At 41.2% G+C, this 17,661-nt stretch overlaps 1 protein-coding gene across 1 annotated transcript in view; it reads left to right on the forward strand.

Moving 5' to 3' along the window:
• LOC121282225 (solute carrier family 41 member 1-like) overlaps window positions 1-17,661 on the forward strand; it is a 57,529-nt gene that overhangs the window by 14,432 nt on the left and 25,436 nt on the right. Inside the window, exon 3 of the mRNA XM_041195826.1 lies at window positions 11,560-11,667. Within this exon, the coding sequence (XP_041051760.1) occupies window positions 11,560-11,667 (108 nt within the window). The remainder of the gene's footprint in view (window positions 1-11,559; window positions 11,668-17,661) is intronic.

Below are 17,661 nucleotides of genomic sequence, written 5' to 3' on the forward strand. Positions count from 1 at the left end.
GGGAGGAATAATTACAAAGTGAAAAAAGCTTACATAACCCATTTGCACTGTAAAGATAGACATGTTTTAATGGATAGGGTTGACACAGGTGTGTAACAATAGGAAATATGATTTTGCAGACAGGCCAATGTGTTTTAAATTTTGAAAATAGCTTCTTTGTCCAGCACTATCTAATAGAGTTGGACATGTTGAATTTGACTTGAAACCAAATATTACTCTTTTTCTCCTTTGTGATCCTCTTTGTGGCACTTAGATTTCAGGGCATTCACTGGGCCATGTTGTCATATTAACATTGCTGACTTGATTGCGAGTATCAAAAATTTCATCAGGTGGTTATAAAATCATAGGATCATTACAGCACAGAAGTATTACCTGTTGACAGAATCCCCCTGGGTCGATCTCTCGGTTTGAGCCTCTGTTGAAATGTGCAAAAATTGCTACGTTGATTGTATTTTCTGAGTACGTTTTGTGTTTTTGTTTGTTACCTTCTGGCAGAAAGCTTGTCCTCTGACAACATAACATGAGTTACACAAGTAAGCATTTTACTGTTCCATAGTCGAGCAAATTAGGTACCTATATTCCTAAGTGCTGCTTCCACCATCTATCTTGTAGGCTTGATTAGACGAACCCTCTTGCAATGTCCTCAATTGCTGAAACCTTAATGATGTCTTTACAGACTTTATAGCCTTTTGAGATAATAAAGCTAAAGAAATTGAAACCTGTAGTTAAATTCCATTGATTGAGATTGCAAGCGGCTTTATTTTTCTGGGGGAGGGGGCAGCTTGTTGGCAATTTGGTATGAGTTTATATTTCTTTGATAGTCGCTGATATTAGAATATTAACTGTTTTTAACTTCCAAGTGGAGGTTAAAGTCCCAGCAAAACTAGGTTCAATAACCGATTGAATATTATTCCCAGTTAAAAAGTCAAAATAATTGTGCTATGTTTGCCCCTTGTTTAGGCAGAAGGTCTATGAATGCACCTTTCTCAGTGTCCAGAAAGGGAGGGGAAATGTTTGGTGCACCTAAAAGGGACCTGGCATTTATGTAACTGTCACAGGATTCAAGTGCTTGGTATCCAATTTAAATGCTTAGACCTTCTAAAAGGCCGAGGGAGGTGACATTCATACAGATTTACAAATCTGCACCATCCCTTCCTAGGATACACATCCTGGCAGGGATTTGTATTAAGTTACCATGCATGCTGAAAGTGAAATATGAGATGCTGTCATCTTGAGCTGCAGCAGATCAAGAGTTTAAAGATAATTGGCCAGTTTTTTTTCCTCCTTATCCTTCCCACATTATTCCCCCCACCCTCCCAACTCCCATTTTCTCAGTTCCTGTGTCCACTGATTCTACTGGGATCTGATTCTACAAATGATGGCAACTCTATATGATTTGTTCCAAATGGCTATTCTGTAAGTGTTAACCTGAAGGAACAAAAGGGACTTGTGTTTATATTGTGGTCTTCACGACTAGGTAGTGTGACCCTCTGTCATTAATGCATTGAAGTGCCAGCATAGATTATATGCTCAGATCTAGAGCATGGCTTTTAGCAGAATATTTAATTGCAGTATTATTACAATTGAGACTGAACCTGCCCTTAGCTAGTGCCGATTGTTGTGGCACAGCTGATGGTAAATGCTGAGCTGCCCAAATCCCAAAATGGTCTTTGCAGTTTGTATAGTATAAGATGTTCTGAAATCAGGAAATGATGTCCCCAACAACTTGTGATGATTTTATAGTAAACATTTATTAAAAGAATAAAGAGAAGATATAAAACACAATTACACTTAAACACATGAATCGCTTTACACAATAAACAGTACTTTTAAGACAGTTCCACAAATCTTAACTTAACTTCCCTTAGAGCTAACCTTCCCCGTTTTTCTGTTCAACCATCCTTATAGATTTTAGAATCTATAGAAGTCCAATAATATTTGCCGCACTGTGCTTTTTCTTTGGGGTGTCCTCTAAGGCTGGCAGCAACTGGTTCTTTCAGTCTGGCCTTGTCCACACTGTCTTCTGGGAGATCTGACCAGCTAGCCCCTCACATAGGCTTCAGTGCTTCCTTAAATGCATTCCTTCTCTTTGATCTCTCTATTGTCTCAACCAGCCTCCTTAGAAATGCTTTCTTCCCAGACTTGATTAAACTATTCTTTACCTTAGCTCTTAGAGTAAATTTGTTTTACATGTCTATCTTTACCTCACTACCTTACACCTTTTTACAACCTGCATATATCCCCCTTTGAACTAAAACAACTCAGTTTAAACTATCCCTGTTATCGCTTTATGTAAAATTCTGATTGAAGTTCCTCTTAGTTCATTAATAGACCAAAACCACTCCTTACTGTTGACTTTAGACTCTTGCCGTCACTCTAACTGTTAATCCAATTATAGCCTGAATTCCAGTTCATAAAATATGCCAGGATTATTGCCAGAAGAAAAATGTTACAATTTCTTGACACATTAGATACATACACTTTCCTATAATGGTCATGAGTGAGAGATATAGCTATTTTTCCCTGTCCCTCTTCCCTCCAACATGAGAATTCTAGCCAATGGCAGCCCTGCACTGATTGCTGCTAGGGAATGATCCTCCAATGTCCCTGTCTGTATGATTCCGTTCCACTCCCCATATGGTGCATCCATCCACTGAGTCACAGTGGAACGAGACAAAAACAGAAAATGCTGGAAAAACTCAGCAGCTCTAACAGCATCCGTGGAGAGTAAAAAAAAAAACAAGAGTTATAGTTTCGAGTCCGTATGACTCTTCTTCAGAGGGACGAGGCCTGGGTGAATTTATTTTCCTGCTTTGGAATTGGAAATAGGAAGCAAGTACGACTAGAACTTGGTGTCAATTTGAAATCAGACCCAAATGAAAATGGAGCAATGTTCCCAAGTATAAGCACATTTTGCAAGCATGAAGTTCACCCCATAACATACAAAGTAGGTTTTGGCAATTGCATGCATATATTTTGACCAATGTTCATTTCATGAGAATATCCTCTTACCGCACACCCACTCCTGCAGCCCCCAGGCCTTTCTCATCTTTAGTCAGAATCTGCAGCAATGTACAGTACACAGGGACACTGTTTACTATTCTAAAAATAAATTAAACTAGTTTGAATATCCAGTGGAGCTAGTAACTATTTTGTTACTTGAGCTGTAAGTCTGGAGGTGATTGACCTCTGTGAATCCTGGGAAGTGGCTATACTTCTTTAACGTGCATTTGTAAACCTTGACACTATTTTCTTTATGCATTAGAAATGTGTATAGATAGAAGGACTTGCATTTATATAGTGCCTAACAGGATCACAAGACGGCCAAAAGTGATTCAGAGCCAAGTAGTCACTTATGTATGGTTGACAATGAGTAATAATAGGTGGTAAATGCAGATCAATTGAAAGTTACTGGCATAACCATAAAATAACATACGAGTGATAACGGATGTAAAGAATTGCAATTGTATAGTGCTTTTTATGTTCCCTGTCATTGCAGGGTTGACTACAATCACTAGTTTTTAGGCAAAGGTCAATTTTCACACAGCAAGATCCTGCTGCATTTATCTTTCAGCTGGTGCTGATTGATATTGAAATGTTGATCAGGACACTGTGGGGACTCCCTTTCTTCTTGGAACCATGCCATGCTCTTGCATCCACCTGAGAGGCCAGGTGGGGCTTTGGTTTATCACCTCACATTTTTGAAATGCTTCTTTACTTTGTCCCAGCCTGTAGTGAGCTTTCCGACAACCCCAGTTCTGATATTATTTGAGCTGTGGTCCAAAGGTATAACAGAACCAATATTGACTCTAGTTTTTGGACTATACCAGGAAACCTGAGATACAGAAATAACTTTAGGTGTGAATAATTTACAGACTCTGAGCATTTCAGTTGTTCAGGACACTGGTGACACCAAATCCTATTCAGTAAGGCAGCCTGCTTATCAGGAGTCCTGTTTATTTAAAAAAAAATCAAACGTTGCCAGAAAAAGTAACCTTTTATATTTTCTTTGGTAAAATATACTTTATTCGTAAAATATCTGAAAGAACATTACAAAACATTTCAAAATGGCCATCACAAAAAGTGTCATCAGATTCAACTTTTCCACATAGATCACGAGGTGCTCCAAACAATCAATGAACATTACAGACATTTCAATATAGTCATTACAGACAGTCAAACAGTGCAATGGTATTCAAATTATCAACATAGATCATGTTGTACTCTGAGGTGCTTCAATACAAAATATGATACATTTAGTATTCACAGCATACATTCAATGTGAGTCATACAGCCCAGGAGGTCTTACCTTTCCCAGCCCCTCGGTGCACTGTGGCAGAAAGGTCTTAGACAACGACCTTTCCTCTTTGCGGCGGCTGCCCCAAGCTTTAGTGCATCCTTCAGCATGTAGTCCTGGACCTTGGAATGTGCCAGTCTGCAACACTCAGTCGGGGACAATTCTTTGCACTGGCAGACCAAAAAGCATCTTTCCCAAGTTGATGATCCTCCAGCTGCAGTTGATGTTTGTCTCGATGTGTGTCCCTGGGAACACCCCACGGAGCACAGAGTCCTGTGTCACAGATCTGCTCGGGATGAACCTCAACAAAAACCACAGCATCTCTCTCCAGACCTTCTTTGCAAAGGCACAATCTACATGGAGATGAACAATGGTCTCCTCCCCACCACAGCCACCTCAAGGGCAGTGTGCGGAGGGTTAAGACTCCTGGCGTGTTGGAAGGGTCTGACGGTGAGGGCCTTTCTCACCACCAGCCAAGCTACATCTTGGTGCTTGTTGGAAAGTTCTGGCAGTGAGGCATTCTGCCAAATGACTTTGACAGTCTGCTCGGGGAACCATCCGACAGGGTCCATCTTCTCTTCCCGCAGGACCTCCAGGATGTTACATGCCGACCACTGCCTGATGGACTTGTGGTCAAAGGTGTTTCTCTGCATAAATTTTTCCATGAGGGACAGGTGGTACGGCACGGTCCAACTACTTGGAACATTTTGTGGCAGTGTGGCCAGACCCATCCTTCGCAACACCGGGGACAGGTAGAACCTCAGCACATAGGGACACTTGGTGTTTGCGTGCTGAGGGTCTACGCGCAGCTTGTTGCAGCCGCACAAAGGTGGCCATCAGGATGAGGGTGATGTAAGGCACGTTTTTTTCCGCCTTTATCAGAGGCTTGTACAATGTGTCACTGCGAGCACGATCCATTTTTGACTTCCAGATAAAGCGAAAGATGGCTCGGATGATTGCCACAGTGCAGGAGTGAGGGATGGGCTGGACCTGCGGCACGTACAGTAACACCAAGAGTGCCTCACACCTGAAGACCAGGTTCTTACCCGCAAAGGAGAGGGAGCGTCGCTTCCACAAGCCCAGTTTTATTTTCACCATAGCCATTCACTCCTTCCAATTTCTTATGCATGATGGGTTTTTTTCTCTCCAGGCCTTTTGATGTTCTTGATGTTTTTGCATTGCTGGAATTGTTGAGTTAAAAGATGGGAGTCTCACATCAGTGAATCTTCCTGTAGGCTACCAATCTCCTACAGAGCACCTTGCCAGTGCACTAGACCATAATGGAACTGAGCGCTCACTCGTTCAGTGTGGAGCACTTTATTATTTTTGTTGTACGTAAGGAGGGAACTGAAATTAGTTGGATTAAATTATAATAGTTACTCTACTTGGCCACTTTTGCCTATGCACATAAGAACTTTAATGATTCATATATGGCCTTTTCTCAGATAAAGTCTATCCAAAGATTGGAAAAGAAGACAATCTATGGCTATAATTATCTTCCTCCACCTTTATTCCCTGCCCCCTTCCAGGTGTGAAGATTATTATTACTTTGGTTTTGAAATGATCATGATATTTCATAAACTGGTCAATATAGTTTTAATATATATTCCTGTTCCCCACTATCCTGCACAATATTCAGAACCCTGGAGCAATCCTAATCCCTTGGCAGTTGTATTTAACTTAAAGATAACATTGGTATATATGACACACAATACCAAGATCCTTACATAGCAGAAATTGTGAAACATGACGTGGAATTAATCTTCCAAAGCACTTGTAGATTTCTAACATTTCTTCTTTTGAATTTTTGCAGGAACAATTCAAAAAGTGACTCAACACCCATATCAAGATACATTAGTAATATCAGAAATTTAAACAGTCCTTACAGGTGCCAGAACAAGTTAAATAGAGAGCATAATTTATATTTGTATAACATCTTTAATGTAATAAAATGTCTTAAGAGGCTTTGCAGTAGCATGATTAAACAAAATATAACAAGTCATTTAAGAAGATATTAGGGAATATGTTCAGAAACTTGTTCAAAGGGAGGTGGTGGTATTGTCACTGGACCAGTAATCCAGAGATCCAGTGTAATACAATGAGGACCTGGGTTCAAATCCCACCAAGGCAGATGGTGAAATTTGAATTTTGTAAAAATCTTGGATTAAAAACCTGATGATGATCACAAAACCATTGTCGATTTTGTAAAAACCCATCTGATTCACTAATGCCCTTTAGGGAAGGAAATCTGCTATCCTTACCCGGTCTGGCCTACATGACTCCAGACCCACCAGCAATGTGGTTGACTCTTAAGTGCCCTCTGAACAAGAGCAATTAGGGATGGGCAATAAATGCTGGCCAAGCTAGGGTGCTCACATCCCATGAATAGTGAGATAGAGAGGTGAAAATATGTAGGGAGAGGATTCCAGAGCTTAGGGTCCAGGTAGCTGAAGGCACAACCCCCAGTGGTGGAATGTTTAAAATTGGTGATGTTAAGGGTCCAGAATTAGATGAGACCAAATATCTTAGGGTGGTAGTGGGGCTGGGGGAGATTAGAGATGGGGAGGGGTAAGAAAGAATACAAGGAATTGTATTCTTGTGTGAAGAAGAAACATTAAGTGAGTGGCCATCACTTTCTAATGGATTTTTTTTTAAGTTGTGCACAATTTGTACATGGCTTTGAGCAGGCTGGATGGGCCAAATTCTGTTCCTTTGTTCCTGTTTATCAAATTGAAGTCCTCGGGCATTGCAGATTACATGGCATTTGTAACTACATTGAGTCTTATTTTGGGTGACACTACATGTGAGCAGCCTTGACTTACGCCTCTTGCTCTGCATAAAGACTGCTATTATGAAGGTGTCAATTACAGATGCCCTTAAGTGGAGTTGGAACTGGCTGTCAGTGGCAGCCTGTATATGTGTGTGTGAAGAAGAAACATTAAAACATGCCTTCTGTAGTCTTATTTACTATGCTGATGACCAGCCCTTTAACTGAAGGCACGGTAGCAAACTTTCCTGACTGCATTTGATTTATAGCCAGTGGAATGTAATGAGACACACGTGGACGCCTCGTATGGATCTTTCCAAACAGCTGTCAAATTACTTGAGTTCAAGTTTATCCTTTAAATAGGATGCCCTGCTCTGTACGGTATGTTTTCTGTTGCTTAGATGCAGGCTAACATTCCAATGCATCCAGTTTTACCCTGCTTATCTAGAAAATGAGGTGCAAAGACACAAAGAGGTAGAATTCACATTCCCAGTACTGATGGAAGCTCTTTGTGCTCTTAGATGCATAATTGTTGTTTGGCTCTCTTGAAAATTTCAGTGGCTAGGAAATAGCAACATAGGACCTGGGAGCAGGTGTAGGCCATTTGGCCCCTTGAGCTTGTTCCGTTATTCAGTAAGGTCATGGCTGATCTGATTGTGGCCTCAACTCCACTTTCCTGTCTGCCCCCCCATAACCCTTGACTCCCTTGTCTATCAAAAATCTGTCTAACTCTGCCTTGAATGAATTCAGTGGCCCAGCCTCCACTGCTTTCTGGGGAAGAAAGTTTTGCATACTAGTGACCCATCAAATGGTTATTAATATATTTAAAGTAATTAAATGGCTGGCTGATAATCGGCAACTTTATTTTTGGTGTGAATATACCCACTTACTATGCAATGAACCATTCCCAAACCTATGGCTAAACATTTGATTTGATAGAATAGCTTGTATTTTATTTCACTGAGGGTGAAAAGTGGATTGAACATTCTGTCAGTGTGTAACTGCAAACAGGAGTGTCCAAGCTTTTAGCCTCTGTGGACCCCTTGGGTTTATGCTAAGAAGCCTCCTTGATCATTCACAGTCTGAATCTATTTCCCTGTTAATTTGTGCCTATTTCAAACTGATATTAACAGATCCTCATGGTCAGACCTAGGGTTTACAAGCCCAAATAGAGCTGAGTTGTGCCCTGACTTCTGAGCTGAGCAAAGGCTCAAGAGCTCTAGTTAGGATGTATCTGATGCCCTACTCTTTGCCATGACAGCTTAGAAGCTTTCTAAATAGTGTCTGTCAATTCCGTGTATCAGTTTTCTTTCCCCCATTTTGATTTTAATGATATTGAGTGAGTGATTAAATTTCAGTGGCATAGATGGCTTCATCAGAATTGCTCAAATTTAAATCCGGGCAAAAATCAAACACAGCCTGAAGTGCGAGAACTTGAACTTTCGGTGCTATTTTGCTAAATAACAATTTCCGATCTTTGGCTATTTGTTGAGTCGCATTGCATGGGAAGATGGATCTTGGCCTTCTGAATCGTGCATGCCATATTGTTCCCAAGTTAAGATGCTAGTTTCTGCCCAGGGAGAGGACTGACATGGACCGCGGAGTAAGAGAAAGGGCTAGTGTGGAGACGGGGAGTCAGTGGTGTGGAGAGAGAGGTTTTCTCTGTGCAGAACAAGCTTCAAGCTTGGCTTGATATGTAGGATCATTGGAACATTGCAGTTGATCTATTTGAAACTTGGCTAAGAGGAATTGCTAAAATCTTGAGAAACTGCATTAAATAGCAATCCAAAGTTCAGCCAGGATACTTCAAAGCTACTGACATATTCACATTCAGTGATGTATGTTCCACCTCCCTCATGCCATTGGCTCTTATAAAATGGGCTGCCGTTATTTTGTCAATGCTGTTTAAAAATGTTTTAGTTTAATGTCTACCTGTAGATCAAAAATAATGGATTTACTTCAAATTCCCCATAAATTCTTTTGGTGTGGCGTGTATTGATGGTTAATCTGCCTCTTGAGTACCGATCCCATGATTAATTATTTACTCAATCTAGTTTACAAGTGCAGTGTTTCAAACCTGGCAACCTCGGGACCGAGTCTGTGCTGGATTTCAGATCTTGCCGGCTTTGGGGCCGGGCGGTTAAGGTCATGTTGGGTCAGGGCATGTAGAGCATTGAGGGTATGTTTTTCAAGTAAGGATCGCAATTGTGAAAGAAATGGAGACAGTGCTGTAAGATAAGCCGGGGAATTCTTTGGAGCTGCTTCAGGGACGTCAGTGTTACTTTGCTGGCAGCATGCAGAAGTTCTATTTATGTATGTAAATGGGGTTCCTGCTGCACCTCAGTGAAGTGTTGGTGGTGGAGTGAGAGCAGCTCCAAGGAGTTTCCCAGCCAGACAGTTAGACCAAAGATGTTGGTGAGGAGGGAAAGTCGGGCAATGGCAGCTTTAAAAAAAAAAGCCCAGTTTTCAGACATTGCTGCTTTTTTAGATAGCCGGATTGAGACACTGTACTTGCACCACTATTTGACATGGAAAAACTCAGCAGGTCTGGCAGCATCGGCGGAAAAGAGCACAGTTGACGTTTCGAGTCCGCATGACCCTTCAGTTCTGTTGAAGGGTCATGAGGACTCGAAACATCAACTGTGCTCTTCTCCACCGATGCTGCCAGACCTGCTGAGTTTTTCCAGGTATTTCTGTTTCTGTTTTTGTTTTGGATTTCCAGCATCCGCAGTTCTTTGCTTTTACCGCTACTTGACATGCCTAGGTTGCCAGGTTGAGCTCCAGAAGCGAATGGGCTGGAGGGAGCATTTGAAAAAAGAAAAGGAAAGACTTGCGTTAATGTCACACTTTTTGCAGTCGCCAGACCTCACAAAGTTTTACAGCTAATGAATTACTTTTGATGTGTAGTCACCGTATAGGAAATGCAGCAGTTATTTTGTACGCAACACAAACTCAAACAACAACGGGATAATGGCCAGATAATCTGTTCACTTTTTGCAATGTTGATTAAGGTACGCGTACTGGCTAGGAGACCAGAGATGACTCCGCCCTTCTTTGAAATAGTGCCATGGGTTCTCTTATGTCCACCTGAGCTGGCAGACGGAGCCTCAGTTTAACATCTCATCCAAAAGACGGCAACTCTTGATAGTCCCAGCTTTTACTTTTTTGTTCAATTCCTGGAGTTGGAATTGAACCTGGAACCTTGTGACACAGAGGTGACCATGCTATCAACTGAGCAGCAGCTGACACAATTTGGATGAGGAAGTACAATAGCAATGAACATAGCCAATGAGGGAGGCCATTTGGCCCACCTTAGCTCTCCTCATTCATCCAGAATGACCCTAAAAGCATGCTTAGTGCAACATCATTGTTTTTTTTTTTAACATGACTCCTGTTCATAGCAAATATTGCTTAATGTTCAAATCTTGCTATCAATTGATATTATTTGAGGAGTGCCTGAGCAGCATTTTGTATGACTTGCTATTTTCTCCTGACTTGAAGCAGGTACTTCACAATGATGAGTGTCTGACAAAGTGGTCAGGAGCAATATGCTGTGTACAATAATTTTCACTTGTGGGGTGGAGCAAAGCTGGAGGTCATCAATATTACATAGTCACCAAGAGGTCAACTGAGATATTCCAAAGAAAGCTCTTTACCCAGAGAACAGTGTGTGTGTGGAACTTGCTACCACAGGAAGTATTGAGGCGAATAGTACAGATGCATTGATGGGAATGCCAGGAAATAGAAGGTTATACGGGGAAGGATGGGAGAAGGTGTGAGTGGATTGTAAATGCTGGAATGTACTTGTTTGGCCAAATGACCTGTTTCAGAGCTGTATTTTCTGTGTAATACAGCGGAATGGCCTAAGTTGGCCTTTGAGCAAGGTTACTATAATATCAGCATTGATGTCTCCATTTTTAAGGAAGGATGTAAATGCGTTGGAGGCGGTTCAGGGGAGGTTTACTAGATTGATATCAGGAATGAGCGGGTTGTCTTATGAGAAAAGGTTGGACAGACTGGGTTCATTTCCACTGGAGTTTTAAAGAGTGAGGGATGACTTGATTTGAAGTATATAAGATCCTGAATGGTCTTGACAAGGTGGACGAGGAAAGGATGTTTCCTTGTGTGGTTGAGTCCAGAACTTGGGGGCACTGTTTTAAAATTAGTGGTGGCCCCTTTAGGACAGAGATGAAAATTTTTTTCTGAGGGTTGTGCAACTTTGGAATTCTCTGCCTCAGAAGGTGGTGGAGTTGGGGTCATTGAGTATTTTTGAGGCAGAGGTAGATTCTTGTTAGCAAGGGAGCCAATGGTTATCGGGGGTAGATGGGAATTTGGAACTCGAAACACAAACAGATCAGCCATGATCTTCTTGAATGGCGGAGCAGGCTTGAGGGGCTGAATGACCTACTTGCCCTATTTCGAAAATTTGTATGTTTGCTTGGCCCTTTTTATGACATCGCATGTCACGTATGTGCTTGTTCCTTTTCTCTTGCAGCACTGGAATGTGTTTAAAGAGGTGACGGAGGTTTTCATTCTCGTGCCTGCTTTGCTTGGCCTCAAGGGCAACTTAGAAATGACTCTCGCCTCCAGACTCTCTACTGCGGTGAGTAAATTGACATTAAAAGCATCCTGTTCATCATTAGCGAGCTGCACAACTTCAACCTTTTACCGGGGGAAAGGTAGTTCAGTGGCTTTTTGATCTACTTCATAAAAATCAATATATTTCCTTTTGTAGTTCTACATGTTCATATTTGTTAACTATTTTATCAGATTCCTCTTGCTGAGGAAGTGGAGATGGGGAGTTTAGTTATACAAATGTGGGTTGAGGTATCAAGTTGTTTATAAGAGGTGTGGAATTCAACCACGTTTTTAAAATAATTTGAAAATAGTTTCATTCCTCCCTCATCCTGATTAAAACGAAGATCAAGCTTGTCATTAAAATTTAATGACGAGTACACTGCAACTGACAGTAGGCCAATTGATGGAATTTAAAATTCAATTAATAAAAATCTGAAATTGAAAGCTAGTCTCAGTACTGGCGGCCATTAAGTTATCATTGATTGTCATAAAAACCCATCTGATTCACTAATGTCCTTTAGGGAAGGAAATCTGCCATCCTTACTCGGTCTGGCTTATATGTGACTCCAGACCCACAGCAATGTGGTTGACTCTTAACTGCCCTCTGAAATGGTCTAGCCAGCCTCTCGGTTCAGGGGCAGTTAGGGAGGGGCAACATATGCTGACCTTGCCAACGATGCCCACATCCCATGAAGGAATTTTTTTTCGAAAGGGAGCTTTATAAACTTAAATAATATAGCCACTGGTGTCCACCACACGCTCCAACCCCTTTGGGGCCCTCTGGTGACAGAAGGCTACAAGCATGCCAGCAGACACTGCTTCCTCTCAGGGCCACCTGGGCACAGGCGAGACTGTGGAAGGGAAGCAGGCAGCTAAAGTCACCTACCCATGGGCCAACCTGAAACTGTAGCCCCAACCGCCTTGGCCAGACCCAGGGGCTGAGCCACTAGGAGCTCTTCCAATTTGTCCACCTTCCTCAGCGTCACACTTTAGGTGTATAACTGGAGTTTCAAAGGGAATCTGATATTCTGCTACAGAACAATTCAGAGCCACTTTTTGAAAACAAAACACAGTTTTTATTCCTCCCTATCAAATTTTGTACTAATTTAAGCATGTAATCTTTCTAAATGCTGAAACTGTGAAATAGGAGATTTTGACATGCATTTTGTAATGATTGGCTGCTTCTGAATGTGCCTTAATCCCCGAAGGAACTTGGGTTATCCACATCTGTTTGTGTAGTTTTACACGCACTGGTAACTTTCAAGCATATTGCCTTGTCAGCTGTGATGGTAGGGTAAATAAATGCCTAGTAATGGGATTTAATTCTGCATCGTTTTTCTGTTCCAGTTAAACAATTAAATGTCAGTTTCTTACAGTATTAAAAACAAATCTATCTTTTCATTTTATTTCTTTCACCTTGCTCTGATGATGCTGATTTGAGTTGTGGAACAGTTCCATCGGTTTAAAGCAGTGCTGTAATAACTCAAAAACCCTCTCATCATGTAACATCTGATGACCAACATTAGCACCTCACCAGATACATACACCCATGTGAACACACACTAATTCCATTGTGGGGCAATGGGCAGTAACCAGGACCGTGAACCCTGGTTGATTAGCCCCCAATGTCAACCCAGTGATACTGCATCAAAGTACAATGCCCCTAATGCCACCCTAACTAAAATTCACTATCCCAGGACAGACTTGTGGGTGTCAAGCCTGAGACCTTCATGTCAAAGTCAACAGTGCCTTTTGCAGAATTAGTCTGTTAAGAAGGAAGTTCCAGGTTTTTGGCCCAGAGTCAACGAATGGATGGCGATTTAGTTCCAAGTCAGGATGCTATGTAGTTTGAGAGGTGGTGGTATTCCCTTGCTTCTGCTGCCCTTATTCTTCTAGGTGGTAGAGACCAAGGGTTTGGAAGGTGCTGTTAAAATCACCATGGCACATTTTTGCAGCGCATCTTGTAGATGGGTACGCTGCTGCCACTGCATCGGTGGTGGAGGGACTGTATATTTAAGTGTTGGGTGGGGTGCCAATCAAGTGGGCCACTTTTTTCCTGGTTTATTTTGAGCTGCTTGACTGTTTTTGGAGCTGCAATGACCCAGGCAAGTGAAGAATAGCCCATTGCACTCCTGACTTGTGCCTTTATAGATGGTGGACAGGCTCTGGGGAGTCAGGAGATGAGTTACTCGCTGGAGAATCCCCAGTTTCTGACTTGCTGTTGTAACCACATTTATATGGATGTTCCAGTTAAGTTTCTAGTCAATGGTAACCTCCAGGCTGTTGATGGCTGATTTAAACTTGCATTTATATAGTGCCTTTCATGATTTCACGATGCCCCAAAGTGTTTTACAATCATTAAAATACTTTTGAAATGTGGCCACTACTTTCTGATGTATATGCTTTATTTCTTTCAAACTAGGATCCCCAGACCCTTGTAGTAAGCAAGTAGATTACTAAAATGACTTTCTAAACTTGTGAACTTAGGCCATTAACTATTTTCTGCAATTACAGAATTTTTGTCCCTGTGATTAGCTGAGGTCACCTATTGGAATTGCAGGCAAGGGGTCTCCAGACATTTATCAGTACTTAAGGGGCCCTGCAACCCGAAAAGTTTATAAAATGTCGACTGAAAAAACAATGCTATGAAGTAGAATGTGGTAACGGGAGGGGACGCCTTGGTTATGCTTGCCTGGACAATATGGAATCTTTTCAATAGACTAAAACTGAACAGGTTCTTCAATGGATGGATAATTCACTTGTCCGGGTTATCTCCTGGGTGGCAAAGTTGGAAAATTGCACCATCACATCCTAAATTCTGAAGTATGCCGAGGATTTGCAGAAAAATTGGAAGTTTAATTTGAAGTGTGCGCATAAATATAGCGAATGTTTACATGTGTTATATACATTTCTTGGTTGATGGCAGCATGGAGACTTGGCTAACTCCCACCTCCCAAAAAAATTATACTTTGTATTGCTGAAAAAAAAATATTTTTTGTCAAAGCTTTTCATCTTGCACTCATCAGGACAATTTGCAAGAACACCAAATCTAAAGGGACCAACAATTTATACTGTGTGTAAAGAGTGCTGACTGGTTGGCAAGTGGCCTCTGATTGGAAGAGGTGTTGCCATGGAGAACTTGACAGTTAACTGCCAAGCATTGTTTGAAATTTAAACCAGGCAGCTTGACTCTGGTCAAGCATTTCCCTGAGGAATAACCAGTGAATGGCAGCCACTTATTTTGTTTAGCCCAAACAGGCACAATCTGTGTACACATTCTTTCTGTCTGTAGGGGGAGGCGGTGGCATAGTGGTATTGTCACTAGACTAATATTCTAGAGACCCAGGGTAATACTCTCGGGACCCGAGTTCGAATCCCACCATGGCAGATGGTGAATTTAAATTCAATAAAAACCTGGAATTAAATGTCTGATGATGACCATGAAACCATTGGCGAATGTTGTAAAAAAAAAAAAAAACCCATCTGGTTCACTAATGTCCTTTAGAGAAGGAAATCTGCTATCCTTACCTGGTCGGCCTACATCCGACTCCAGACCCACAGCAAGGTGGTTGACTCTTAAATGCCCTCTAAACAAGTGCAATAAGGGAAGGGCAATAAATGCTGGCCTAGCCAGCAACGCCCACATCCCATGAACGAATATATTTTTTTTTAAAATAATTTAAGCAGTATATTGTTTATCCTGTCCAAGTCTTCACTTCAGGCCTCCAAGACAGCTGCTCAGTGACAAGGGCTGTCTCTTCTACAAATAACTGATAACCCCCTCCTACCATGTTATCATGCAACGTCGAAGGGCCATAAACAAAAGTTATGGAGTAACCTGAAACAACTTGGAGCAAACTAGCGGTCTTCCCAAACAATGGTTTTGATATTTAAGAAGGAAATAGATAGATTTCTGGACTCTAAAGGCATCAAGAGGTATGAGGAGAGCGCAGGAGCACAGCGTTAAGATTTTCAATGTATTGTTTTGGAGAAGAAAATTGACATTTTAGTTTAGGCTTTCATAGAAACAGTTGAATTTGAAATCAATGGAATAGAAAACTGACTCCCAACCCACATTACCAATTTTCAGATTGGCTGGCAAGTTAAAAATTACCCCCTGTTTTAGTGTCTGCTTGGCTTAGTGGAAACCTTCTGTCCTCTGTCAGAAGGTTGAGAGTTCAAACCCCACTTCCATAACATAAGTACTTCCATGGCATGAGTTCGTCATCCAGACTGATACTTTAGGGGAAAAACATGGCCCTATGAATTGGGATTTGCTAAATAATGTTTGATGTTGCAAAATTGATAACTATATAATGGGAATAACTTGAACACCTAAAATGAATAACTGGTGAGAAAAAGTCAACAGATGTTTCACTCTTGCAGCAAGGTAATCTTAACTGAAAAACACAAGAGAGAAGAAACATTAGCATTTAACAGACTTGGAGTATTGATCTCAGTTGCAACTTAACATGTAAAATTGTGTTTTCTTTTCAGTGTTTCATGGCCAATCATTTTAATTACATTTGATTTTACATACTTGATCTATGGGTAAAACTCCAATAAACAAATTCACTCTTACTGATTACATATTGTGTTCAAAACCATGCTTTATTTCATTCCCACTACGGAGCTAATTTGGCATCCAATGTTAAAGATAATGCATCCTTGATTAATAAATATCACTTCTGATTTTGTAAATCGACTTTAATTTCAAGAGAACTTTTCCTTGTTATATCAATACCAATGTTTTAAATACAATGGCCGGATTTGTTTTGCTCTATTGTAAAGAGACATCTGGTCGTCTTGTAGCGCAATGGGTAGCGTCCCACCTCTGAGCCAGAAGCTCTGGGTTCAAACCCCAACCCAGAACTTGATGGACAAAGAAGGTGCATTTATAACATGACCATACAGGTTGAGTATCAACCTGCACATCCTTCTAACACATGTCAGGTGGTAAGAGATTCCTGGTCAGTCATGTAATGGAAAGAAAGTTGGGGCCTTGACCTTCACCATTTGTATCTCCAGACTACAACACGCATGTAAAAAGTGCAAGCTCCCAAGTCCTGATGGACTTCATCCTAGGGTCTTAAAAGTAGTTGCTGAGATAGTAAATACAGTGGTTTTAAGTTCCCTAGATTGTAGAAAGTAAATAGGGAATGTAACTCCTCTATTCGAGATAGGAGGGAGACAGAAGGCTGGAAACTACAGGACATTTAGCTCAACAGTTGGCTAAGATGAGGAGGAATATCTTCACTGAGGGTGGTGGGTGACTCTTTGGAATTCTCTACCTCAAGAGGCTGTGGAAACTCAAACATTGAGCATGTTCCAGACAGAATTCTTAATTTCAATGACATCAAGCGATGTGGGGATAGCGTAGGAAAGTAGGGTTGAGCTGGATGATCAGCCATGATCTAATTGAATGATAGAGCACGCTCGATGGGCCGAATTTTTAGAAAATTTGCTGATTTGGCATGTAACATTAGGAACCTCCTTTGAAGTTTCTAAATGGATCATGTTTTTTAAAATGGAAAGTTGTGAAATTTGTATTTCAGAATACAAATAAATAAAAACCAGATTATAATACATAATGGAACAATTTACATTTCATACAATATACAGTCTTGAAAGTGTCCTTGAATTGCATTGAGTGTGCATACAACCATGCCCCGAAATGCCTTGGCTACATACAAATAAAACTCGCAGGTTGATGGAGGAGGAGAGAGACTCAAAAAAAAAAAAGAGGGCCTTCTGCATTGTGATTGCGATGGCTGGAAAAATAAAAGCAAAGCCAGCATTGCTGACAGACACAGTTTTTGACATCCCTGTACGCACCTTTATCTGTGCCATCTGAAGTGTTCTGAGCAGCAAAAGATAGAAGGGGAACAAAATGTATTCAAGTATAGGGTCACATAGAGTCTCGTTAACATTTTGAAACTCCCTTTATGCTGGTTTTTGGCTGCTGGCTCCTGTAATACTGTTCTCAAGTAGCTGGTGATTGTGCCAAAATAAATGCAAC

This window comes from Carcharodon carcharias, chromosome 9, assembly GCF_017639515.1.
Source record: "Carcharodon carcharias isolate sCarCar2 chromosome 9, sCarCar2.pri, whole genome shotgun sequence".
Lineage (NCBI taxonomy): Eukaryota > Metazoa > Chordata > Chondrichthyes > Lamniformes > Lamnidae > Carcharodon > Carcharodon carcharias.